At 48.3% G+C, this 27,531-nt stretch overlaps 1 protein-coding gene across 1 annotated transcript; it reads left to right on the top strand.

Annotated features, from left to right (window-relative positions):
- The first annotated feature begins 2,263 nt into the window (after nucleotides 1-2,263).
- On the top strand, nucleotides 2,264-25,902 carry sp2 (sp2 transcription factor). The gene is made up of 6 exons (XM_085966123.1): nucleotides 2,264-2,350; nucleotides 8,220-8,299; nucleotides 9,740-11,054; nucleotides 18,021-18,231; nucleotides 19,729-19,922; nucleotides 21,339-25,902. The coding sequence occupies exons 1-6, from the start codon at nucleotides 2,344-2,346 to the stop codon at nucleotides 21,440-21,442; spliced, it is 1,911 nt and encodes a 636-aa protein (XP_085822249.1). The 5' UTR covers nucleotides 2,264-2,343; the 3' UTR covers nucleotides 21,443-25,902.
- The last annotated feature ends 1,629 nt before the right edge of the window (nucleotides 25,903-27,531 follow it).

Genomic DNA, 27,531 nt, shown 5'->3' with positions numbered 1-27,531 from the left:
ACTTCTATCAGATCATGCACGTGGGCCCTACGAAGGGGGCCAAATCAGTTGGAAAGTAGGAAAAATTACCAAGGCAGTCCAGCTGTTTGTAAAAGTCAGCACTGCTGGTTCAGCAGGACGGAAGTTCAAGCTGTTAAGCCAAGGGAAAGACTATTGGATGAGTCACGCTAGAAATGTGAACCGGCTACACCACAGAGATGTTGTTCGGACCGAGTCAAGACCAGAGACTGAATCTGTGAACTGTTTCCCGCAGAGACTATATCTGTGAATTGTTTTACATGAAGTTGATTATATGTTATGTTTAATGGGGAATAAGTATGTTGTAAGCTAAAAAGGGAGGATTGTAGTGTATGTACCCGTCTACCTTTAAGAGAACTATTGTATGTAACCGTTCACCTTTAAGAGAACTATTTTAGGTGTGGCACTACTTTGTTTGGCTTCTGTATACTGTAATACCGACGGTGACCACACCAGTATATAAGTGTTGTGTCAGGATTTATTGGGCAGATTCGCCCTGACCTTCGAATAGTAAAGTCCTGTTTTAAGTTACTCTGGTAGTCTGTGTATTAATTAACTAAACAACCCACAGACTTTACAATTTGCACACAGCAAGCTCCCACAAACAGCAATGTGATAATGACCGGATAATCTGTTTTAGTGATGTTGGTTGAGGGATAAATATTGACCAGGACACCGGGGAGAACTCCCCTGCTCTTCTTCAAAATGGGATCTTTTATGTCCACCTGAGAGAGCAGACAGGGCCTTGGTTTAACGTCTCATCCGAAAGACAGTGCGGCGCTCCCTCAGGACTGCACTGGAAGCGTCAGCCTAGATTTTTGTGCTCAAGTCTCTAGAGTGGGACTTGAACGGTCTTAATAAGGGTGCCCATATCCCAAGAATAAATTAAAAAGAGGCCAGGCTGTGTAGGGGCGGCAGGTTCCAGTGAACCAGTTGGGTTTTTAAAACAATCCGGCAGCTTCCATCGTCATTTTTCTGGTGCCAGCCCACACATTACCAGATTTATTGAATTCTATTTCACAACTTGATACTTGAATACATAACTTCGGTGTGGCTAGTCCATTATCAAACCACTACACGGCCGTATGTCAGCCGTGGTTCAGTGGGTAGCACTCTCACCCCTGAGTCAGGAGGTTGTGGATTCAAGTCCCCATTCCAGAGACTTGAGCACAAATATCTAGGCTGACACGCCCAGTGCAGTGCTGAGGGGGTGCTGCACTGCCGGAGGTGCCGTCTTTCGGATGAAATGTTAAACCGAGGCCCCGTCTGCTCTCTCAGGTAGACATAAAAGATCCCAAGGCCACTATTTCGAAGAAGAGCAGGGGAATTTTCCCCGGTGTCCTGGACAAACACTTATCCTTAAACCAACATCACTAACACAGATTAGGTCATTTATCTCATTGCTAAGCGGAACCTTGCTGTGTGCAAATTGGCTGCTGGTTTTGCACTTACAAGAGTCACTGCAGTTCAATAATTTGCTACATAAATGCAGGTCTGCATGTTCCTGAGTGTAATGCTAATGCATTCATTTAATTGTTCATGATGTGTTGCGCAGGATATCACCCACCACAAGAGAAAAGACAAAGTTTTATTTTACAGCAAAGATTTGAAACCTGCTAAACTTTTTTTATTTTTTTTTAAAACAGGCAGATGCTCCCAGGATGTGTTTTTTTTGTGCAAAATGCAAAGTCCTTTTCAGGCTGGAATTAGGTTTTTGCAACGTTTAAAATATTTCAAATTAAAAGTGTATTTTTAATTGGGTGATTTTTGTTTTGCATTGTGCTGAGGGCGGTTCCTGGTTTGCAGCCGCTTTAACTCCCTTCCCCTTCGCTTGAACATGGCTGCCCGGGCGGCTTTGCATCTTTTGCAGCTACGCAGCCGATCCCCAGATCCGCCTGTCAATCATCCCGGATCACGTGAGCCTCACCGCGGTGGGGCCCCCTCCCGCTCTGACCAATCAACGTCCCCGGGCCATCGCGGCAACGCCCTCTTTGGAAACCCGAATCTCTATTGGCTTTGAGAGCCGCCCGTCAGAGTTTTGACCAATCAGCGGACGTGGCCTGTACGGCCCCCGCCTCCCTTTGTAGAAAAAACCCAATCCCCGCGGCCTGTCAATCAAATCTCGGGGGAGGGCGGAGCGGCGCTGGCCAATCGGCGTGCGGATCGGGGCCGAGATCCCGCCTCCCGCGTCATGGCGTCACACGCCCGACGCCCGGATGCGGCGCGCCGATTGGACGGGCCTGACGTCAGTCAGGCGGGACGGCGCAGCCGATTGGCCGGCGGCGGCGCGCTCCACTTTGACCCTCTTAAAGTGAATAAAACATCATGAGCGGTAGGTCGCTTTTTAATTTTTACAAAATGAGTGTTTTTGATGGCGGGGGGTGTGTGTGAACGGGGGCGGCGGGGAGTGCCCGGGCCGGGGTGACAGGCGGCGGCCGGGTGGCCGGGCGGAGGCTGGGCTGGGGTGGGGGAGGGGAGGGGCTGGGCCGGGCCGCTCGCTCCCGGGCTCCGGGCTCCGGCCGCCGCCGCCGCGCTTTTTATTTCCTCCCTCCGATATTTAAAGGCGCACCGGGGAGGGTGGGCAATGCACAATTAATGCAATGCACCTTAATAAAGCATATTTCATTGCTAGAGTTTAACAATGTAATAGTTCCTTTTAAATTAAATGTTTTAAATGTTTTTTCCGCATGCAAACATTTGTTTTGCATTGGGGGATGTCAAGATGCCCATCCAATGCCTGGAGACCGTGAAGGCGCACGGGGGGGGCAAACAATGAATGCAATGTATATCTTAATAAAGGATCTTTCATTGCAAGAGTTTGCAATGCATACAATTTAATAATTCCTTTTTAATTTTTAAAAATGTTTTTGTTTTCCGCATGCAAACATTTGTTTTGCATTGATGATGTCAAGATGCCCATCCAATGCCAGGAGACAGTGAAGGTGCACCGGAGAGGGAGGGAGGGCAACACACGATTAATGCAATGGACCTTAATAAAGGATATTTTATTGCAACATTTTGCATTGCAAATAATTTAATAATTCCTTTTTAATTTTTTAAAATAAAAAGATGAAATGTCATTTAATATTGTTTTCCACGTGCAAATGTTGTTTTGCATCGGGAATGTCAAGATGCCCATCCAATGCCAGGAGACAGTGACAGCTCCCCCTTCTCCCTCACCGTAATGCGCCGTATTGTTGTGGGAGGGAGGTCAGTGAGCACAGGGGAGCGTGTGTGTGGGGAGGGGGGTCTTGCAGCATTAATGTAGCAATGTAGACGCTCGATAATCCCACCCTCCATCTCGATAGCTCAGGGTGAGCTGATATGAAATAAAAGCAGAAAATGCTGGAAATGCTCAGCAGGTCAGGCAGCATCTGTGAAGAGAGAAACAGAGTTAACGTTTCAGGTCGATGACCCTTCAGAACTCAAGCTGATATGACATTGGTTTAGGTTTAGTGTTTAAAGACATGATTTGCCTAACTGGTGAGCACTTACTCTAACCATATAAGTCGTTAAGTCTATGTTGTACACAATGTTTGTAAATGTTACAGATTGCTATTGTACAACACTGATTGCTGTGGTGCAAGTGATCATATCGTATCGCACTGATCACTGTGGTGCATTAGTGATCACTGTCCTTCAGCACTGAAGCACTAACCACTGCACAATGCTGTAATGTACTGTACGATGGTATTCAGTGTGCAGTGCTGTAATATTGATTTGTGGGGAAGAGCAAAACTAGAGGCCATCAATGTAAGATAGTCACCAAGAAATCCAATAGGGAATTCAGGAGAAACTTCTTCACCCAGAGAGTGGTGAGAATGTGGAACTCGCTACCACAGGGAGTGGTTGAGGCGAATAGTATCGATGCATTTAAGGGGAGGCTGGACAAGCATATGAGGGAGAAGGGAATAGAGGGTTACGCTGATAGAGTTAGATGAGGAAAGACGGGAGGAGGCTCGAGTGGAGCATAAACGACGGCATGGACTGGTTGGGCTGAATGGCCTGTTTCTGTGCTGTATATCCTATGTAATTTTATGCAACCTGTGCTGGGAAAGCAAATTGTGCGGAGGACGCAAAGAATCTCCAAAGGGATATTGATAGGCTAAGTGAGTGGGCAAAAATCTGGCAGATGGAGTTTAATGTGGGAAAATGCGAGGTTATCCACTTTGGTAGGAAAAATAAAAAAGCAAATAATTATTTAAATGGGGAGAGATTACAAAATGCTGAGGTACAGAGGGATCTGGGGGTCCTTGTACATGAGTCACAAAAAGTTAGCATGCAGGTACAGCAATTAGGAAGGCAAATGGAATGTTGGCCTTTATTGCAAAGGGGGATGGAGTATAAAAGTAGGGAAGTCCTGTTACAACTGTACGGGGCGTTGGTGAGACCACACCTGGAGTACTGCGTACAGTTTTGGTTTCCTTATTTAAGGAAGGATATACTTGCATTGGAGGAAGTTCAGAGAAGGTTCACGAGGTTGATTCCTGGGATGAAGGGGTTGTCTTATGAAGAAAGGTTGAGCAGGTTGGGCCTATACTCATTGGAGTTTAGAAGAATGAGAGGTGATCTTATTGAAACATATAAGATTCTGAGGGGGCTTGACAGGGTAGATGCTGAGAGGATATTTCCCCTCGTGGGGGAATCTAGAACTAGGGGGCATAATTTCAGAATAAAGGGTCGCCCTTTTAAAACGGAGATGAGGAGGAATTTCTTCTCTCAGAGGATGGTGACTCTGTGGAATTCTCTGCCCCAGAGAGCTGTGGAGGCCGGGTCAGTGAATATATTTAAGGTGGAGATAGACAGATTTTTGAACGATAAGGGAGTCGAGGGTTATGGGGAGCGGGCAGGGAAGTGGAGTTGAGGCCAAGATCAGATCAGCCAAATGACCGACTCCTGCTCCTACGTCTTATGTTCCTATGTATCACGGTGCTCAATGCTGTAATATACTGTAGGACGGTGTTCAGTGATGGGATACAGTGTAACGCCGTTCAGTGCCTTCTCCCTGCAGTATCGTCTTCAGTGAGTGTTAGTGTTTGCTAATTACTGTAATATACCACACTATGGTGTTCATCAACCTAACGGCAGTGACTGTTTTGAAAAGTAATGCATTGTATGTAAACATTCTGGGTACAATATGCTGTAGTGAACAAACATTTAAATGCTGCAGGACCTGGAAATCTGAAACAAAAACCGGCAGAGAGCCTCAGCGGAGAGAGGAGACAAGTTCAAGTTTTATCAGAGCTGGGCAGTGAAGGCGGCTGGAGGCTCAATTCCCATGAAATGTGACTGACTGTGGCGGGGGGTGGGGGGGCGTTGCTGTGACACACCTGTGAGTCTGAGGTGGCTAGAGTTACAGTTTAATTACCCAGGTCGCTTGCTTGCTTGGCTTTCTAGATTTCTGCATGCCAATAATTATTATTAGTAACTAGTCGCTTTCCTCTGGTGGTGCACAGAGGACATCAGGACCAAGTGCATTTTCCGGTTGAAGCAGGGGTTGGAGGGTGGTGTTCAGTGGATCAGTGCACCCAGGTGTCATTCAGTTCTCATTTTAAAGTCATATTTTCTGTCCTTATTAATCAGTTCCCATTATAAATTCCTGTGTCCACATTTATAATGTATACTCGTCATGGTGTAAATGCACAATTCCACCAGTGATGGCGCAGCATTGCCCTATCTAACCAGAAACTACGGACCATCATAGCCTTTTAACTCCAGAGTTCTTGTTTCCACTCCATACCTGGAGACCATTCCAGGTATGAATCACCTGTGGACCGAGGGGCTTCCAGACCTCAGTCCGAAACTTGCCTTTTCCCATTCCGTCACCTTGTCCTGCAGTCAATGTTTAACGTGAAATAGGAAAGAAAGAGTGTCGGGATAAATGGGTCATTTTCAGGTTGGCAAACTGTAACTAGTGCAGTGCCACAGGGATCGGTGCTGGGGCCTCAACTATTTACAATCTGTATTAATGACTTGGGTGAAGGGACCGAGTGTATTGTAGCCACATTTGCGGATGATACAAAGATAGGTGGGAAAGCAAGTTGTGAGGAGGACACAGAGTCTGCAAAGGGATATCGAGAGGTTAAAGTGAGTGGGCAAGAAATTGGCAGATGGAGTGTAATGTGGGAAAATGTGAGGTTATCCACTTTGGTAGGAAGAATAGAAAAGAAAAATATTAGTTAAATGGAGAGAGACTACAGAATGCTGCGGTACAGAGGGATTTGGGTGTCCTTGTGCATGAAACACAAAAAGCTAACACGCAGGTACAGCAAGTAATTAGGAAGGCAAATGGAATGTTGGCCTTTATTTTAAGGGGGATGGAGTATAAAAGTAGGGAAGTCCTGCTACAACTGTACAGGGCGTTGGTGAGACCACACCTGGAGTACTGCGTACAGTTTTGGTTTCCTTATTTAAGGAAGGATATACTTGCATTGGAGACAGTTCAGAGAAGGTTCACGAGGTTGATTCCTGGGATGAAAGGGTTGTCTTATGAGGAAAGGTTGAGCAGGTTGGGCCTATACTCATTGGAGTTTAGAAGAATGAGAGGTGATCTTATTGAAACATAAGATTCTGAGGGGGCTGGACAGGGTGGATGCTGAGAGGATGTTTCCCCTCGGGGGGAATCTAGAACTCAGGGGCACAGTCTCAGAATAAGGGGTTGCCCATTTAAGACGGAGATGAGGAGGAATTTCTTCTCTCAGAGGGTCGTGAATCTTTGGAATTCTTTACCCGAGAGCGCTGTGGAAGCTGGGTCATTGAATGTATTCAAGGCGGAGATAGACTTTTGAGCAACAGGGGAGTCGAAGGTTCTGGGGAGCGGGCAGGAAAGTGGAGTGGAGGCCAGAATTGGATTAGCCATGATCTTATTGAATGGCGGAGCAGGCTCGAGGGGCCGAATGGCCGACTCCTGCTCCTATTTGTTATGTTCTTATGTTATTAAAGAACTTGCATTTATATAGTGCCTTTCACAACCTCAGGACGTCCCAAAGCACTTTACAGCCAATGAAGTACTTTTGAAGTGTAGTCACTGTTGTAATGCAGGAAACGCGGCAGCCAATTTGCGCACAGCAAGCTCCCACACACAGCAATATTTTAAATACCAGATAATCTGTTTTAGTGATGTTGGTTGAAGGATAAATATTGGAGAATTCCCCTGCTCTTCTTCGAATAGTCACATGGGATTTTTTAATGTCTCATCCGAAAGACAGCATCTCCGACAGTGCAGCACTCCCTCAGTACTGCCCCTCCGACAGTGCAGCGCTCCCTCAGTACTGCCCCTCCGACAGTGCAGCGCTCCCTCAGTACTGCCCCACCGACAGTGCAGCACTCCCTCAGTACTGACCCTCCGACAGTGCAGCGCTCCCTCAGTGCTGCCCCTCCGACAGTGCGGCGCTCCCTCAGTACTGACCCTCCGACAGTGCGGCGCTCCCTCAGTACTGCCCCTCCGACAGTGCAGCACTCCCTCAGTACTGACCCTCCAACAGTGCAGCGCTCCCTCAGTGCTGCCCCTCTGACAGTGCGGCGCTCCCTCAGTACTGCCCCTCCGACAGTGCGGCGCTCCCTCAGTACTGACCCTCCGACAGTGCAGCGCTCCCTCAGTGCTGCCCCTCCGACAGTGCAGCGCTCCCTCAGTACTGACCCTCCGACAGTGCGGCGCTCCCTCAGTACTGCCCCTCCGACAGTGCAGCACTCCCTCAGTACTGACCCTCCGACAGTGCAGCGCTCCCTCAGTGCTGCCCCTCCGACAGTGCGGCGCTCCCTCAGTACTGCCCCTCCGACAGTGCGGCGCTCCCTCAGTACTGCACTGGGAGGGTTAGCCTGGATTTTGTACTCAAGTCTCTGGAGTGGAACTTGAACCCACAATGTTCTGACTCAGAAAAGTTTGCAGGTATATCTGATGAGGACAGATTCGGGCACAGACCTGTAGTGCTTCTCGTTGCAGCTGAACAACTTGTGGAATCGATGTCAAGGCCCAGGCGTGTGAAGTGTTTGCTGGCGGCTGGGAACTGTTGAAACCAAACCCCATCCTGGGTCGGCACCTTCAGAGGAGGAGGGAAAAAAAGTGGGAGAAGGGAAGGAATAGGAAGAGTGAGCAAAAGAAGAGGGGTGTGGTGCGCAGATTGACGTGAGCCGCTTGGGGCTCGGGAAGGGGATTCCTTTCCGCGTGCTGTTTATACTAACCACTGCATTTTCTCTTTCAGACCAGCAGGACAGTATGGCTGCCACCACCACGATTAGTCCCAGTGAATACCTCCAACCAGCAGCGTCGACAGTGAAAGAGGTAAGGGAGGCGTTAAACTATCATAGCACCTGCCCTCAAACAGCTCCAGGGGTCCGTAACACCTGGAGTCAGGCACCTGCCGGGACCAGCGCTACTCTTACCCAGCGCTTCTGCTCACCCGATGCATTGGGCGAGCGTGGTGCTGGTACCTGAGTAACAGGCACACCAGGTGGGTACCAGACCCGACACACACAGCTGAGCGTCACTTTCACATTCCCTGCCTCGCTCCGGGGGAGGGGGCGAGTGCTGCGAATCCACCCCGATTGTTTTCGTTTCCCCGCCCCCCCTTTTATTAATGTTTCTCCGCCGCCTCCTCGCCCCCACTCTCCAATTTTCTCCCCCCGTCTCCCACCAGCACCTAGTCTTGCCAGGGTCCAGGTTCAGTGACTGTCGACTGCCCTCTGGTAACTTGCCCGTCCTTGATGTACGAAGCACGGACGGTGTCAGCGGGCTATTCATCTGTGGAGGTCGTCGCAACTAAATCACCCACGCCCACGCTCTTTCCAGCAGGGGTCGCTGGTCAGTGATCAGGAGCACAAACCCTGGCTGATTCTTCCCTTCCCCGACAGAGAGAGGCTGAGCCCAGTTCTCGGGACCCGATTGCCATCTCAGCGGGGGATCAGGGATCGAACTGGCGACTCTTCTCGTTTGTTGGTTCAATTCTGCGTGGGGCTGTGGATTTACCTCCCAAGTCATCAGAGGATGCCCTGAAAACTTTAAATTACATTCCGTCTGTATGTACATAGAGACATTTGAGACAATTTGACAAATCATCGCTATCAGTGAGCAGCCTCAAATGCCAGTGGCATATATTAGGGATTTGCGGGAAGCACACCGGTGATTTCCTGAATTGTGCGGACACTGGACGAGGGCGCACCCCTCCCGCTCCCTGATAGCACGCCCCATGCTTTGTGCCTGAATATTGTCAGACACTACACTGGCAAACAATTGGAGAGAAGATGTGAGTCGTGGCTCAGTGGGCAGCACTCTCGCCTCTGATTCAGAAGGTTGTGGGTTCAAGTCCCACTCCAGAGACTTGAGCACACGATCTAGGCTGACACTCCCAGTGCAGTACTGAGGGAGTGCGGCACTGTCGGAGGTGCCGTCTTTCGGATGAGACGTTAAACCGAGGCCCCGTCTGCCCTCACAACTGGAGGTAAAAGATCCTGCAGCACTATTCGATGAAGAGTCCTGACCGATATTTATCCCTCAACCAACAGCTCAAAAACAGATTATCACATTGCTGTTTGTGGGATCTTGCTGTGTGCAAATTGGCTGCTGCGTTCCTCACATTACAACAGTGACCACACTTCAAAAAAGTACTGCATTGGCTGTAAAGCGTTTTAGGAGGTTGTGAGGTTGTGAAAGGTGCTATGTAAATGCAAGTTCTTTCTAAAGTTTCTAATTTCTCTCCCTTTCTTTCTCTGACTGTTGCTCCAGGATTCGCAGCCATCTCCTCTGGCCCTCCTGGCTGCGACGTGCAGCAAGATTGGCCCTCCGGCTGCGGAGTCCGGCTCCTTGCCCTCCCCGGTGGCCATGCAGGTGGTCACCAAGAAGCTTCCACTGTTGAAGCCGGCCCCGGCACCTAACGGGCAAAGTGGCGGCAACTTCAGCTTCATCGCGGCCAACGGAAAAGTCTTTCAGATCCAGGGGTCGCAGGTCGGCGGCGCGGCCGTTAGCCCCTCCGCCTCGGGACAGCTGGTGCTGGCCTTTCAGAACCAAGCGGTTGTCAGCAAAGGCTCACGGCCGAACATTCAGTATCAGGTGATCCCCCAGGTCCAGACCCTCGGGGGGCAGTCCCTTCAGATTGCCAGCGTCCCGCAGAACGTGACAGGTCAGATCCAGATCATCCCGGGGACCAATCAGGCCTTTGTCACCACCACGCCGGTGACCAGCGCACAGAAGCTCTCCCCCCAGACGATGCAGATCAAGCCCGCTGTTTCCCTCCCTGTCCAGGTGCAGAAGATCGAAGGCACAACTCTACAAGCCCAGGGCAACATCATCAAACTCGAAGGCGGTGGAAACGTGGCCTTGTCGGTGCCCGTCAGTAACTTGGTCGGCGCCGGTGATGGAACCACCATACAGTTGACCAGCGACGCCGTGTGCGGAGGCTCCACGAAGCTCGGCAAGAGGTCGAGGAGGAAGCCGGCGAATCCCACGGCAGTGACAGAAACGGTGACACTGGTGGAGGCTTCGTCAGGAAACGTCATCCAGCCAGGAACCAACGTGCTGTTGGTGCAGAGCCCCGGCTCCAACGTGCTGCAGCAGGTGCAGGTGGTGCAGCAGAAACAGGAGCCGGTGGTGCAGAGCATCCCCCAGCAGGCCATTCGGGTGGTGCAGGCGGCCTCCATGAGTGGCCACACGCTCCCCACCGTCCCTCAGAAGTCGCCGCAGAACCTCCAGGTCCAGACCAGCGAGCACAACTCCACACCGGTCATCATCAGGGCACATCACGTCTCCTCCTCGGGACAGGTCAACTGGCACGCCTTGCCGGTGAAGAACGCCTCGGCACATCAGCAAGGCTCGAGCCCCTCCGGAGCGAGCAGCTTGCCCCGGATTGCCCCAGCCGGAGGGGGGAAGAGATCCACCGCGGGCTCTATGATCCGGAAGGGGAATGCCTTGCCGAGGATTGCGCCGGCCGGGAGCACCATTAACCTGAACACTGCACAGTTTGCTGCTGGCCAGGCAATACAGACCATCAGCATCAACGGGCTGCAAGTACCAGGAGTTCCAGTAACCGTCACCAATGCTGCAGGTGAGAAGCCATTTGCCCAAAAGATTCATGCCACCAAATTTTACGCAGCGAGCTGTTGTAATCTGGAACGCGCTGCCTGAAAGGGCGGTGGAAGCAGATTCAATAGTGACTTTCAAAAGGGAATTGGAGAAATACCTGAAGGGAAAAAATTTGCAGGGCTCTGGGGAAAGAGCAGGGGGGAGTGGGACTAATTGGAGAGCTCGTTCAAAGAGCCGGCACAGGCACGAGGGGCCGAATGGCCTCCTTCTGTGCTGTATCATTTTATGATTCATAGACCTTGTGCAAGAGAAAGGCATTTATTCCAACAAAGTAACAGGAGGAGGCCATTCAGCCCCTCGAGCGTGTTCCGCCATTCAATTAGATTATGGATCATAGAATCGTGCAGAACAGGAGGCCATTCAGCCCATCTATCCAATTAGTGCCACTCCCTCCTGCTCGTTCCCCATCGCCCAGCAAATTTTTCCTCTTCAAGTATTTCTCCAATTCCCTTTTGAAAGTTACTATTGAATCCGCTTCCACCGCCCTGTCAGGCAGCGCGTTCCGGACCACAACAACTCGCTGCGTAAAAAAATGTCCCCTCACCTCCCCTCTGGTTGTTTTGGCAATGACCTTAAATCTGTGTCCTCTGGTCACTGACCCACCTACCAGTGGAAACAGTTTCTTTTGATAATTAAAACATTTTAATTGATAGAGTAGATAGGGAGAAACTGTACCTAAACTCCTTTTACCTGCCTTTGCTCATTATCCTTTGATGCTGTATTTCCAGCAATAATCTATCAGTGCAAAACGTTGGCTGCACTGAGGGTTGGATGGTGCAGTGGGTTAACTGCTGTCTGTGACCTCTGTCTCCTCTCATACAAAAGCAAAATACTGCGGATGCTGGAAATCTGAAATAAAAACAGAAAATGTTGGAAATACTCAGAAGATCAGGCAGCATCTGTGGAGAGTGAAACAGAGTTAACGTTTCAGGTCGATGACCCTTCGTCAGAACAGTTCTGACGACAGGTCATCGACCTGAAACGTGAACTCTGTTTCTCTCTCCACAGATGCTGCCTGACCTGCTGAGCATTTCCAGCATTTTCTGTCTCCTCTCTCATGTTGGCTGTAAGGGTCGAAGTGTCAGCTGTGACTCAGTGAATCATAGACTCATAGAATGGTTACAGCATGGAAGAAGGCCATTCGGCCCGTCGAGCCCGTGCCGGCTCTCTGCAAGAGCACTTCAGCTATTCCCACTCCCCCACCCTTTCCCCAGCAAACTTCTTTCCTTCAGGTACTTATCCAATTCCCTTTTGAAAGCTGTGATTGAGTCTGCCTCCACCACCCTCTCAGGCAGTGCATTCCAGATCTTAACCACTCGCTGCATAAAAAAGTTTTTCCTCATGTCGCCTTTGGTTCTTTTGCCAATCACCTTGAATCTGTGTCTTCTGGTTCTCGACCCTGCCGCCAATGGGAACAGTTTCCCTCTATCTACTCTGTCCAGACCCCTCATGATTTTGAACACCTCTATCAAATCTCCTCTCAATCTTCTCTGCTTCAAGGAGAACAACCCCAGCTTCTCTAGTCTATCCACGTAACTGAAGTCCCTCATCCCTGGAATCATTCTTGTAAGTTTTTTCTGCATCCTCTCTAAGGCCTTCACATCCTTCCTAAAGTGCGGTGCCCAGAATTGGACACAATACTCCAGTTGAGGCCGAACCAGTGTTTTATACAAGTTCATCATAATTTTCACACTTTTGTACTCTATACCTCTATTTATGAAGCCCAGGATCCCGTAAGTCTTTTTAACTGCTTTCTCAACCTGCCCTGCCACCTTCAACAATTTCTGCACACATACTCCCAAATCTGGGTAGCACTCTCTTCTCTGGGTCAGAAGGTCCTGTGTTCAAACCCCACTCCAGAGACTTGAGCACATAATCTAGGCTGACACTCCCAGTGCAGTGCTGAGGGAGTGCTGCGGTGCCGTCTTTCAGATGAGAGGTTAAAACCGAGCCAACAATTATCCCTCAACACCACAAAAAAAACATTAACTGGCATTTATCTCACTGCTGTTTGTGAGATCTTGTTGTGCATTTTCTTACAACAGTGATGACCATTCAACATAATTCATTGGCTGTGAAACATTTTTGGATGCCCTGAAGATGTGAAAGATGCTATATAAATGCAAATTCTTCTTACACCTCTGCTAGACTCATCTTTTGTTTCTTTACTTGTCCCATTACCATCTCCTTTTGCTTTGTACAATCATACCTTTAGTAATTTAATCTCTCCTGCCTTCCAGCCAATCACAGACCTTCCCTTTTGTCCTTTCCCTGCCTCTGCACTTACTTAAAATCGGCGACATCTCTAACTTACTCCTATTCTGACGAAGGGTCATCGACCTGAAACGTTAACTCTGTTTCTCTCTCCACAGATGCTGCCCAACCTGCTGAGTGTTTCCAGCATTTTCTGTTTTTATTTCAAGTTCTTTCTTATGTACAATGAGTGGTTAGTCTCCATTTCCTAGGGGCCAGGAGTGCTGTTAATTCCGCAGCAATCTGACACTAAATTGGTAATCGTATTCATATAGGAACAGGAGGAGGCCATTCAGCCCCTTGAGCCTGTTCCGCCATTCAATGAGATCATGGCTGATCTGCGACCTAACTCCATCCACCCGCCTTTGGCCCATATCCCTTAAAACCTTTGGTTAACAAAAATCTATCAATCTCTGATTTAAAATTAACAATTGATCTAGCATCAATTGCCGTTTGCAGAAGAGAGTTCCAGACTTCTACCACCCTTTGTGTGTAGAAGTGTTTCCTAACTTCCCTCCTGAAAGGTCTGGCTCTAATTTTTAGACTATGCCCCCAGTCCTAGAACCACCATCCAGCGGAAATAGTTTCTCTCTATCTACCCTAACTGTTCCCCTTAATATCTTGAAAACTTCAATCAGATCACCCCTTAACCTTCTAAATTCCAGGGAATACAACCCTGTGTAATCTCTCCTCGTAACTTAACCCTTGAAGTCCGGGTATCATTCTGGTAAACTCACGCTGCACTCCCTCCAAGGCCAATATATCCTTCCTAAGGTGTGGTGCCCAGAACTGCTCACAGTGCTCCAGGTGTGGTCTAACCAGGGTTTTGTACAGCTGCAGTATAACTTCTACCCCCTTGTATTCTAGTCCTCGAGATATAAAGGCCAGCATTCCATTTGCCTTTTTGATTATTTTCTGTACCTGTTCATGACATTTTAATGATCTGTGTACCTGGACCCCCAAGTCTGTTTGGACCTCCATTGTTTTTATAGGCTACAGAATGGCTGACGAGAGCAGTAGAAAACTGCTGGTGCCCTTCACCTGGTGGGAGCTTAACTCTACATTAGCCACTGCTCTGCCGGGCCTGGGAGTGCTTGATACTAACTCTGGGTGCATGAAATTGGAAAGTGTTTCATTGTCCAGCACTAACATCTCTCATCTTCATATCAGTGGCTTTATTCTGCCTGAGCCAGCAGTAAGTAGTAGTATATTCAAATACAGCGGAATAGTGACTATTCCAACTCTCTCCTGGCCGGCCACCCACCTTCCACCCTCTGTAAACCCGAACTCATCCAAAACTCTGCTGCCTGTGTCCTAACTCGCACCAAGTCCTGTTCACCCATCACCACTGGTCTCGCTGAATTACATTGGCTCCCGGTCCGGCAACACCTTAATTTTAAAATTCTCATTCTTGTTTTCAAATCCCTCCATGGCCTCGCCCCTCCTCCAGCCCTACAACCCTCCTCCAATTCTGGCCTTCTGCGTATCCCCAATTTTAATCGCTCCACCATTGGCGGCTGTGCCTTCAGCTGCCTGGGCCCTAAGCTCTGGAAATTGCCTCCCTTTCTACCTCTCTTTCCTCCTTTTAAGATGCTCTTTAAAACCTACCTCTTTGACCAAGCTTTTGGATACTTGTCATAACATCTTCTGTGGCTCGGTATCCAATGTTGTCGAAAACGTTCCTGTGAAGCGCCTTGGGACATATTTACTACATTAAAGGTGCTATATAAATGCAAGTTGTTGTTTACTCAGATGCAGCAGCCAATGATTCCTTTTACAATCTGACAGGTGAATATAAAGACTGCGCCCGAGCACGAGGAGAGCCAGGAGGCAGAGAGCATTTCATTGGCTGGGTTTTTAAGGGTGGGGCTGTGAAATGGATGTAGAATTTTGATTTATTACTTCATGTTTGTGCAGCAACCCCCACCGCCCCAAGCAGTGAGTTCCTGATCCTAACCCCCAGATGTCGAGGTGAATAGGTCAATAACCAGAGGTCATGGGTTTAAAATCATTGGCAATAGATCTTGAGGGGCGATGAGGAGAAATCTTTTCACTCAGAGGGTTGTGGGGATCGGGAACGCTCGACCTGTAAAGGTGGCGGAAGCTGATTCATCAATAATTTTAAAAGGGAGTTGGACGGGTTCTTGAGGATGAGGAACTAACAGGGTTACGGAGAAAAAGCGGGGCTGTGGGACTGAGCACCACTGCTCGTTCAAAGAGCCGGCACAGGCACGACGGACTGAATGGCCTCCTTCTGCGCTGGGAGTTTGTATGATTCTATGAAGGTGTCCAGTGGAGGGATGATGCTTTCCCAGAGAGAGTGGAGAGCTGGTGGGAAGGCGTTTGATCTGTCTCGCTCTCACGTACCTGCTGGGAGATGGTCTGAGAGCCTGCCGCTCTCCTTAATCGGGAGATGCCACAGAGCTCAGGGAGTCTGAAGGAGCGTGTGGAAAATAAAGGGGGAGGGCAACGGAATCCTGCTCAAATGAGATAAGATAGCTACAGATGAGAAAAGGCCATTCAGCCCATCTTAGCTGAACAGTCCAGACCCAAGAGTTTCTTCACCACAGCATCTTAAATGATTCCACTAATCTCGCTTCCGGCGCCCAATCCAGAAATTCATTCCATGTGTCAATCACTCTTTGTGTGAAGACATGGGCCCTAAATTTGCCTCTTACTGTGTTTCCTTGTCCCTTTGTTATATTTTTAGACTTTTACCTTGTCACTTATCCTTTCAGCACTAAAGATCACTCCCACAAAGGAGCCGTAGCTCACTACGAGCTGGAGTATGACTTTAAACATAAATGGGTTCATTTTCACCTTCACTCCTTGGGTGCTGGGTGAGATGTTGGGTTGAAGAATATTGAAGAAGAGCAGGGGGTTAAGGGTGGGATGTAGGAAAGAAAGAAAGAAAGACTTGCATTTGTATAGCACCTTTCACGACCACCAGAGGTCCCAAAGCGCTTTACAGCCAATGAAGTACTTTTTGAAGTGTAGTCACTGTTGTAATGTAGGAAAGGCGGCAGCCAATTGCGCACAGCAAGCTCCCACAAACAGCAATGTCATAATGACCGGATAATCTGTTTTAGTGATGTTGGTTGAGGGATAAATATTGGCCCCAGGACACCGGATAGAACTCCACGCTCTTCTTTGAAATGCTGTCATGCGATCTTTTACGGCCACCTGAGAGAGCAGACGGGGCCTCGGTTTAAAGTCTCATCTGAAAGACGGCACCTCTGACAGCGCAGCACTCCCTCAGCACTGCACTGGAGTGTCAGCCTGGATTTTGTGCTCAAGTCTCTGGAGTGGGACTTGAACCCACAACCTTCTGACTCAGAGGCGAGAGCGCAGCCCACTGAGCCACGGCTGACACAAATGAAGAATATTGAAGAAGAGCAGGGATGCAGGGTGGGATGTAGGATAAAAAATATTGGAGAATTGGGTTAGAACAAGGCTTTGTAGGGACATGAACACGAGTAGTTGAAATGCTGGGTGACAGAGCCAGTGGAAGTCAGTGAAGGAGGGACGGTGAATGTGCGGAATGGGTTACGGGCGATAGGAATTCTGGATGTTTGAATTTGAATGTTTTGGGATTCAATTCCCGTCCGACAAGAAAAAATCTTTTAGAATAGTACGTCCAGATATTGGCACTTTACTTTGGGAAGGATGTCAAGGCCAGGGAGCGGGTGAAGAAGAGATTCATTGAGATAATACCAGGGATAAGAGGCTTTAGTTATGAGAGACAAGAGAAGCTGTGACTCATTCCATTAGAACACAGAAGGTTGAGGAGATATGAGCGAAGAATTCAAAATTATAAAATGTTTTGAAAAATTAAATCATAGAAACTAATTTCTACTGGTTATTGAGGCCGTAACACATAAATTTAACATCATCCCTAAAAGACTGACTCCTTTATATAAAGGGCTGTGAGGACATGGAATGGCTGACCAGAAATAGTGGTGACAGTAATACTGGCTTTTAAATGGAAAATGGACAATTAATTGAAATAGAAAAATGTAATCAGGATAGGAGAGGGACGGGCAACAGAATGGGGCTAAATGTGTAGCTCTTTCAGAGAGCCAGCACAGGATTAACGGGCCGAATGGCCTCCTGTGCTGCAAACTTCTATGATTCGTTAGTTGGAAGGAGTTCAGCGAAGATTCACCAGGCTGATACCTGGGATGGCAGGAATGACGTATGAGGAGAGATTGGGTCGATTGGGCTTATACTCACTGGAGTTTAGAAGAATGAGAGGGGACCTCATTGAAACTTACAAAATTCTAACAGGACTGGACAGACTAGATGCAGGAAGGATGTTCCCGATGGCGGGGGAGTCCAGAACCAGGGGTCACAGTCTAAGGATAAGGGGTAAGCCATTTAGGACAGAAATGAGGAGGAATTTCTTCACCCAGAGAGTGGTGAACCTGTGGAATTCTCTACCACAGAAGGCAGTTGAGGCCAATTTATTAAATATATTCAAGAAGGAGTTGGATATATTTCTTAAGGCTAAAGGGATCAAGGGGTAAGGGGAGAAAGCAGGGACAGGGTACTGAATTTGGATGATCAGCCATGATCGCATTGAATGGCGGAGCAGGCTCGAGGGGCCGAATGGCCTACTCCTGCTCCTATCTTCTATGTTTCTATGTAATTAATAATGTTGTTTTACTCTTGACAGGGCAGCAGCAGTTAAGTGTGCAGGCGGGGGTCATGTCCCCAGTTTCCGCCAACAATATCACCATCACCGGACTGAGTCCGAGCCAAATCAGCCAGCTGCAGATGGAGCCAGCCTTGCCGGCTGACGAGATCGCGGCCCAGCAGGGGCAACAGAACAAGAAGATGAAACGGATGGCCTGCACGTGTCCAAACTGCAAGGACGGCGAGAAAAGGTATTCGTGGCTTTTCATTCCCGTCATTTGTTCTCTCTCCGGGTTTTCCTTTTCTCCCATTCGTTCCTGGGATGTGGGCGTCGCTGGCCCTACTTGCCCCTTGAGGAGGCGGTGGTGCCCCTTCTTCTTGAACCGCCGCAGTCCCGTGCAGTGAAGCTGCTGTTAGGCCGGGAGTTCCAGGATTTTGACCCAGCGACAAATTTTCTGCCCACTTTTGTTAGCTTTCCTGTTCAGTAAAATGTTCCTCACAGAAGATCTCGAAAGAGCCCAAGACTTTCACCTGACCTGCACTGTGCCCCGAAACAACACGGTGCCCCGGGGCAGGTGATTCACCCCAATTGGGGCTGGGTTCAAGGCTCGGGCAAGTGGGAGTGAGTCCCTCCCACAGCACTTGTACTATTTAAACAAATATTCAATGTGCATGGTGGGGGAGGAGGGGGGAGGACAGATATGATAAAAATTTAGATTAAAAATGTCCTTGGGTCTGAGGACGGATTATACCTAGAATGTAAAACTTTATTTCCTCTTTGAAATCTGACTTTATATTTTCAGAATTTCATATTGTTATTTTTAGTATAAAGTAAACAAGGCCACTAATAGGGCACATTCTATTTTTTATTAATGGAACTTTTTTATTGCTGTGTTGGGACTTGGATTTTATACTGAGAATCATAGAATGATACAGCACAGAAGGGGGCCGTTCGGCCCATCGTGCCTGTGCCGGCTCTTTGAACGAGCTCTCCAATTAGTCCCACTCCTCTCTGCTCTTTCCCCAGAGCCCGGCAAATTTTTCCTTTAAGTATTGATCCAATTCCCTTTTGAAAATTATGATTGAATCTGCTTCCACCGCCCTTTCACACAGCGCATCCCAGATCACAACAACTCGCTGCGTAAATAAATGTTTCCTCATGTCGCCTCTGGTTCTTTTGCCAATCACCTTAAATCTGTGCCCTCTGGTTATCGACCCTTCTGCCACTGGAAACAGTTTCTCCTTATTTACTCTATCCAAACACTTCATGATTTTGAACAGCTCTATCAAATCTCCTCTTAACCTTCTCTGCTCCAAGGAGCACAACCCCAGCTTCTCTCCACACAACTGAAGTCCCTCATCCCTGCAACCATTCGAGCAAATCTCCTCTGCACCCTCTCCCAGGCCTTGACATCCTTCCTAAAGTGCGGTGCCCAGAATTGGACACAATACTCCAGCTGAGGTCAAACCAGTGATTTATAAAACTTTAGCATAACTGAGACCCATTGTTTTCTCAGATCCTGCTTTATTGGACGGAATTATGGAATTTCACCCCCCAACCACCCCCCGTGTTTTTGGGATCAAATTCCATGATTCTGCCCCTTTTTTTGTGTCAAACCTGCAGATCCGACGAAAATGAGGCCGGGCTGGTTTTCTAGACTGACTGGCTAACTCTGCACTCGTTGCTAATCTTGCCAAACCATCGGGTGCTTAAAACTGGTACTAACATGACTTTGCCTTAAATCTAGGAGCGGAGAGGTAGGGAAGAAGAAGCACATTTGCCATATTCCAGGTTGCGAGAAGGTATTCCGGAAAACATCCTTGCTACGAGCCCACGTCCGCTTGCACACGGGGGAGCGCCCGTTTGTCTGTAGTTGGGTCTTCTGTGGGAAGAGATTCACTCGTAGTGACGAGCTACAGAGGCACGCCAGAACTCACACAGGTCAGCGCCGCACGCGCACAGTACTCTTCTTAATGGGCAGTAGAGTTATCATCTTTAACCCAATTAGTGATACATAGTCAATATGAAAGAAAAGAAAGACTTGCATTTATATAGCGCCGGGCATCTCAAAGCACTTCACAGCCAATGAAGTACTTTTTGATGTGGCGTCACTGTTGTAATGTAGGAAACGCGGCAGCCAATTTGCGCACAGCAAGCTCCCACAAACAGCAATGTGATAATGACCGGATCATCTGTTTTAGTGATGTTGGTTGAGGGATAAATATTGGCCCCAGGAGACCGGGGAGAACTCCCCTGCTCTTCTTCGAAATAGTGCAATGGGATCTTTTACGTCCACCTGAGAGAGCAGACGGGGCCTCGGTTTAATGTCTCATCCGAAAGACGGCACCTCCGACAGCACAGCACTCCCTCAGTACTGCCCCTCCGACAGTGCAGCGCTCCCTCAGTACTGCCCCTCCGACAGTGCAGCGCTCCCTCAGTACTGCCCCTCCGACAGTGTGGCGCTCCCTCAGTACTGCCCCTCCGACAGTGCGGCGCTCCCTCAGTACTGCCCCTCTGACAGTGCAGCGCTCCCTCAGTACTGCCCCTCCAACAGTGCGGCGTTCCCTCAGTACTGCCCCTCCGACAGTGCAGCACTCCCTCAGTACTGCCCCTCCGACAGTGTGGCGCTCCCTCAGTGCTGCCCCTCCGACAGTGCAACGCTCCCTCAGTACTGCCCCTCCGACAGTGCAGCACTCCCTCAGTACTGCCCCTCTGACAGTGCAGCGCTCCCTCAATACTGCACTGGGAGTGTCAGCCTAGATTTTGTGCTAAAGTGTCTGGGGTGGGGCTTGAACCTACCATCTTCTGACTCAGAGGCGAGAGTGTTAGGTTAACTAATTCTAATTCTAATTCTAATTCCAGCATCAATATCCCAGTTAGCACTGTTCATAAAAGATATGGAGGGAGTATTTCCAGTAATATTATCAGCTCTGTACTACATGGCCAGAGGAAGAGTGTGAGGAATCGGTGAGCTCTGGATTGAGAGGTGGAATTTACTGTAGAGCCATGGTGGAAAAGCAAAGCTGATGCCGAATGATTGGGAAAGGGAGCAGATCTGAGTGCGATTGCATTCAATGAAAGTATCCAGTCATGATCAGCCATGATCTCATTGAATGGCGGAGCAGGCTCGAATGGCCGACTCCTGCTCCTATCTTCTATGTTTCTATGTTTCGGAATATCGTGTGCAGTCTTGGGTTCCCCAGCTTCAAAAGGGACATTGGTGTAGTGGAGTGGATTTGGAGAAGAGCATTGGGTTGGAGGGTGATTCTGAGAAGTTGTTGGGAATTTGCAGGAGTGCTGTGTAATGTTTCACTATTCGTGTAAATTTAAACCTGGTGTGGCAATTGTGTGTTGCAGGTGACAAACGCTTTGAGTGTGGACAATGTCACAAGCGTTTCATGAGGAGTGACCACCTGACCAAACACTACAAAACGCACTTGAACACAAAGAACTTGGTGTAAAGACTGCGGGGCACTCGGGAGACATGGTCTCCGTAGCAACAGAAGTCGAACATTTTACATTTTTTTTTTGTTTTTGCATTTTTAAAGAAGGAAGAAAAACAAAAAAATGTTTTCCCGGAAGGATGGAGGGAGGGAGGGGCTGTGTTTGGTCTATACTTCCCCCTCCCCCACCCCCCCCCTCCACCCCCTCCTCCCTACGCTGCAAGCCTAGCTGGACACGTTGTTACCGTGGTAACCCGCATTACCGGCGCGATGGAGAGCGCAGCGGAATGGCGGTGGGAGGGAGGCTGCTGACGCAGAGAGAGAGAGAGAGAGAGAAGAGATAAGCCTGGTGCCATCCTGGGCTGTTCTGTCCATTCCTCCCTGTATAACACAGGCGTAGCTTTGCCGATGTCTTGTTTTCTAATGATAAGATGCCTTAGATTTTGTCACATATAATAATGAGAGCATTGTACTGTGATTGAGTGGAGGCTTTTCAATTAGTCAAGTTTGCTTTTTTTTAATTTTACATTAAGATAAGTTTTTTCTTTCCATGTGCGATTCTGACACAGGATCATGAGGCGATTTATGTCCTAATGACGTCATCTTTGGCCAACAGTAGAAGGAAAAAGAAAATAATTCTTTTTTTTAAAAAGTATTGGTTTTTTAAATGAATTACTGGGATTGTAGTATCCTGCAATGTTTAATAGATCGACAAGCATAGTGTTTACAGTTGCTTCAGAGAAATATTGGTTGTATTTTTGAGCTTTGATGGGAAGGAAATCCAAATTTATTTTAGTATGTAAGTTTTGGATGGTATAAGATGACTGGTAATAAATTTCTTAATTGGAGGTAAACGCAATGTCGGGAGAAGGGGAATGGGGAGACTGCAATCAATGCCCACTTCATCCTATACAGCAGCCCGGGTCTCCTCTTCAGCCCATTAAAGTGAATGGGTTGAAAATCCAGGCTTATGTGTCCTGTTCCGTTTTCTCCCATATTCTCCGTATCATGCGTCAAAACAATATGGGAAGATTTCCTGTGTGTCCGGTGTTGCTCATTCACGATTTCACTGCAAGCAGCCCACAGCAAATCTTCCCCGTTAACACGCAATAGATCAAAGTAATTAGAATATTGAATAGAATGGCTCCATATTCCTAAATGTGGCAGAGTGGGGTTTTTTCCCCAATTTTCTCCCCTCCGCTCCTTGAAGGCGGTGAATCTCGCGAGGGCGGTGAATCTCGCGAGGGCGGTGAATCTCGCGAGGGCGGTGAATCTCGCGAGGGCGGTGAAACTCGCGAGGGTGATGGTTCTCTGGTTTCCACCTGCCCTTCAGTACATCACCCAAATGCCCAGTCTTCGTATACAAGCCCAGACGGTGAGCTTCCGCAGGCTATTCGAACACAGGGGAGCAACACAGCCGAACCCGATACGTGCTACTGTGCACGCCCAGCGCTCACACGCACATGCTATCCAGCACGTGGCTTCAAGCTGTGGGAGGGGGAGTGGGGCAGCCATTATCTGCTTAGCCGTCCCCCACCTTTGATACCATGGTGTTCTACGCCAGTGACCCGAGGTGTGGGGAGAGCTACACCAACCTTTGACCCCTCACCCCCTATGTGTGTGATTCCACAATCTTCCATTCGTAACATTTCAGACTATGGGCCAGTTCAGTTGATTACAGCCGCCCGTTTTGAAGGGTCAATCTTCATCCTGGTGAACCAGCCAGTTAAACCACTTTGTGACATCACGGGGAAGTGATGTCAGAACACTTCCTGCGACATCACGAGGACGTTTCTACTGTGGAACGTGCACTATTTCCTGACCGCGATGTCATTTCCTGTGTGTTTTTATTTTCTTTTGAAAGAGAACTAAAATAAAAGGAATTATTTTGTGCTTTGGTTTATGTGGGAGGAGATGCATGAAGTCATTTGTTTCTGTAAAGGTTTCTTAAATGGAACACCAGTTAGCCAGTGAGGTGACATGGACTTGGGTTAAATGGATTCAGTTCTGTGTTATATCTGTTCTCTCCCCAGCTCAGTTCCTCAGCTTACTGTGAGGTATTATTTGTGTTTAATCTTTTCACTTTCCAGATTACCTTATTGAATCATAGAATGATACAGCACAGAAGGAGACCATTCGGCCCATCGTGCCAGTGCTGGCTCTTTGAAAGAGCTCTCCAATTAGTCACACCCCCCCGCTCTTTCCCCATAGCCCTGTATATATTTTTTCCTTTCAAGTATTTATCCAATTCTCTTTTGAAAGTTAATATTGAATCTGCATTAACCACGCTTTCAGGCAGCGCATTCCAGAACACAATACCTCGCTGTGCAAAAAGATTTCCTCGTCGCCGCTGATTCTTTTGCCAATCACCTTAAACCTACGTCCTCTGGTTACCGACCCTTGTGCCACAGTTTCTCCTTATTTACTCTATCAAAACCGTTCATGATTTTGAACACCTCTATCAAATCTCCTCTTAGCCTTCTCTGCTCTAAGGAGAACAACCCCAGCTTCTTCAGCCTCACCACATAACTGAAGTCCATCATCCCTGGTATTATTCTAGTAAATCTCCTCTGCACCCTCTCCAAGGCCTTTGGGTGTGGTTACACACTGCGTTTATGCAGAACCTTGAACTCACATTGGGAGCAAAGTAAACATTTCTAATCCCTCCCCTCCCCCCGCCACGCCCCAACGCAATTAAAATTAATTTTCTGTAAATGGGGCTTAACTTCACCTATTCTATTTATGGAGTGGGAGGGGCACTGTGGGGAATAGCTGTGGAATTTGCTCCTCCACTGATCTGTCCAGTCACTATTGGTTGTTTCTGTCCGTGGTGTATTCCGTTGCTCAGATATTAATACGGCCAGAATTTTAAAAAGCTGATGTAAAACACAGCAAATTTTATATATTTTTTTAGAATTAACCTTCTTTATTAATAGTGCTTATATGTTTGATTGTCTTATTCCACAGATATAAACAATTACTGACACGGTTATTGAGTGAAGTTTTAACTCCGCACAGTGAGCTCCCCCAGTGGGTACACACACTGTCAGGTGTGGGACCGACCCCCACTGCCCAATATTTGTTCCCCGGTCTGTGACATAATTTGGGTCAGCTGTTGAGACACTCCAATTGGCCTCAGTGCCGTCAGGCGGGGTGGGTTGGGGGGGGGGGGGTGTCGAAAGAAAATGGGCCAGGGTCCCTGTTCCTGATCATTGTCTGCTGGAGACGAGAGGTGTGTGGATGTCAGCTGAGGACAGCATTGGACTGAGCTGTGACACTTTTCCCCCAGAGAAATTTATAGAATCGTAGAAATTTGCGGCACAGAAAGAGGCCATTCGGCCCATCGTGTCTGTGCTGGCCGACAAAGAGCTCTCCCGCCTAATCCCACTTTCCAGCTCTTGGTCCGTAGCCCTGTAGGTTACGGCTCTTCAAGTGCATATCCAAGTACTTTTTAAATGTGATGAGGGTCTCTGCCTCGACCACCCTTTCAGGCAGTGAGTTCCAGACCCCCACCACCCTCTGGGTGAAAAAAATTCTCCTCAACTCCCCTCTAATCCTTCTACCAATTACTTTAAATCTGTGCCCCCTGGTTAATGACCCCTCTGCTAAGGGAAATAGGTCCTTCCCATCCACTCTATCTCGGCCCCTTATAATTTTATACACCTCAGTTAAATCTGCCCCGGGGTCTCTCCTCGGTGTCTGGGCTCACACGTTGAGAGTCACCGATTGACAGAGGTTCCAGTGCTTGCGTAAAGTCGGCATCTTTGGGAGGGGAGGGGAGAAAAATTCAGGGGTGGGGAGGGGGGTTAACGTCACACAGCAAATGTGTAACTGAATTGTACAGTCAGTATGAGGTCTCGTGGTAACTTGCAGATTAGTGAAAGTACTTTACTCCCAATAGCAATTATTGATCTCGAGGAGTGGCGTAAATGATTTGATGGGGAAAAAACTTAATATTGATCAGATGATTTACATAATCAGGCCATGGGTCCTTCTTACTAACCATTTGGGAAAATGAGCAATAGCTGTTTTCGGATTTACTGTATTACCATCACAGACTGTTCAATGTGTTGATCACTGATTTAAAATGATAAAGTTCAGAGCTTCTCCGATCCTTGCTCTCAAATTTCTGCTCCCCCCCACCCCCCCCCCCCCCGCCACCCACCTCCCCGTCATTGGACTCTTCTGATGAGGCAAGCGGGCCCCTCCCCCCGAGGGGGTCTCTGTCCGATAGTCCGTCCGCCAGACACCACTGCGCAGTGACGGGGCAGAGCTGAGGGTCGGTGGGGATCATAGGTGCAATGGGCACTGATCTGTGCGGTGCGCTCGCTGCTGCAACACAGTGTATCGCTGTTTGTTTTTTAAAAAGTGCTGTCTTAGCAAATAGCCTTCGTACGATGAATACTGCTTGGATTTATGAGGTGTTGTAAATGTTCTTTGGTATATTATATAAAAAAAAATAAAGAATGGCAGCCCAGGCTGGTCTTTTATCTAGTGGTCTTTGGAGCAGAGGAGCGCTGCTCTCCTCCCCAACTCCACCCTCTCGGGTCTCACTGCAGCGTCCCGATCTCAGCTGGAAGTACAGGAGCCAGCTACAGTCTTCCCCTACCTCAGAGCAAACAACTTCAACAGAGACCTGGGGTTGGATAGAGTTTACATAACAGAAACAGGCCATTCGACCCAACTGGTCTGTGCTGGTATTTACGCTCCATAGGAGCCTCCTTGCACCCTACTTCACCTGGGATGAGAGGGCTGTCCTATGAGGAGAGATTGAGTAGATTGGGCCGAAACTCTCTGGAGTTTAAATGAATGAGAGGTGATCTCTTTGAAGTGTAAGATTCTGAGGGGGATTGACAGGGTAGATGCTGAGAGATTGTTTCCCCTGGCTGGAGAGTCTAGAACCAAGGGTCACCGTCTCAGGATAAGGGGTCGGCCATTTTAAGACTGAGATGAGGAGGAATTCCTTCACTCAGAGGGTTGTGAATCTTTGGAATTTTCTATCCCAAAGGGCTGTGACTGCGCAGTCATCGAGTATATTCAAGGTTAAGATAGATAGATTTTTGGACTCAAGGGAAACCAAGGGATATGGAGAGCGGGCGGGAAAGTGGAGTTGAGGTCGAAGATCAGCCGTGATCTTATTGAATGGCGGAGCAGGCCATATGACCTACTCCTGCTCCTATTATGTTCTTACGTACCTCGCATTCTTCCTCTAACTCTATCTGCATATCCTTCTATTCCTTTCTCCCTCATGTACTTATCTAGCCTCCCCTTAAATGTTGCTGTAATGATAGTGAAGTCATTGATACAGTCATTGTGTGGTGGGGATGGAGCTGGCTGGAGACAGCATCGATTGACTGCGTACACGTCCTGGCTGGAATCCGAGACTGGCCCAGTGAAACTCCCGGTTTAATTCTATGCCGCACCTGATGACATCATTGCCACAAAAATATTTTTTGTGTTTCATAGAGATGACATTGTAGTTAAGAGAACCAGTTCGCCGTGACCTCATCGGACACATGCTGCAATTGTGTGCGTCCATTACGGTGTACTCAAGCACAGTCACACCAGCCAGTGTGGTTACTGAGGCACACTTAGGCAGCAGAGGTCATGGGTCAAACCAGGAGCTTTGCTGGCCTGTAGATCTCAGCGCTACAACAGGAGCCAACACCTTTGCCCATCAGGGAAGCTGGAGTTTCAGGCTGGGAGCTACTCCAGCTCCGCCAATCTAACTTCACCGGAAATGGTGCGGGAAACCCCATTCATGGGTGGCTTGGTGTCAAATTTTGTTTGATAATTGCTCCTGTGTAGCGCCTTGGGTTGTTTTACTATGTTAAAGGCGCTATATAAATGCAACTTGTTTCCCACTTTCCACGGAGCGGGTGCAGCTCTATCTCAGGGTAGATGTGGAAAAACCATTTCCGCTGGTGGGGGAGTCTAGGACAGGAGACATAACCTTAAAATCAGAGCCAGGCCGTTCAGGAGAGAAGTTAGGAAACACTTCTTCACACAAAGAGTGGTAGAAGTGTGGGACTCTCACAAAAAGCAGTAGGTGCCGGGGCTCAATTAATAATCTTAAATCTGAGAGCAATAGATTTTTGCTAGCCAAG

The sequence above is a fragment of the Somniosus microcephalus genome, chromosome 24 (assembly GCF_052327205.1).
Source record: "Somniosus microcephalus isolate GS21.2 chromosome 24, FLI_Smic_1.0, whole genome shotgun sequence".
NCBI lineage: Eukaryota > Metazoa > Chordata > Chondrichthyes > Squaliformes > Somniosidae > Somniosus > Somniosus microcephalus.
Note: the sequence above shows the minus strand (reverse complement) of the source record. Positions and strands in the feature narration are given on the sequence as shown.

Excerpts from the sequence above, each read along its gene's own strand:
- sp2 (XM_085966123.1), top strand. Across the intron at positions 8,300-9,739 it reads CAGCGTCGACAGTGAAAGAG|GATTCGCAGCCATCTCCTCT; the intron begins GTAAGGGAGGCG and ends CTGTTGCTCCAG. Across the intron at positions 11,055-18,020 it reads AACCGTCACCAATGCTGCAG|GGCAGCAGCAGTTAAGTGTG; the intron begins GTGAGAAGCCAT and ends TACTCTTGACAG.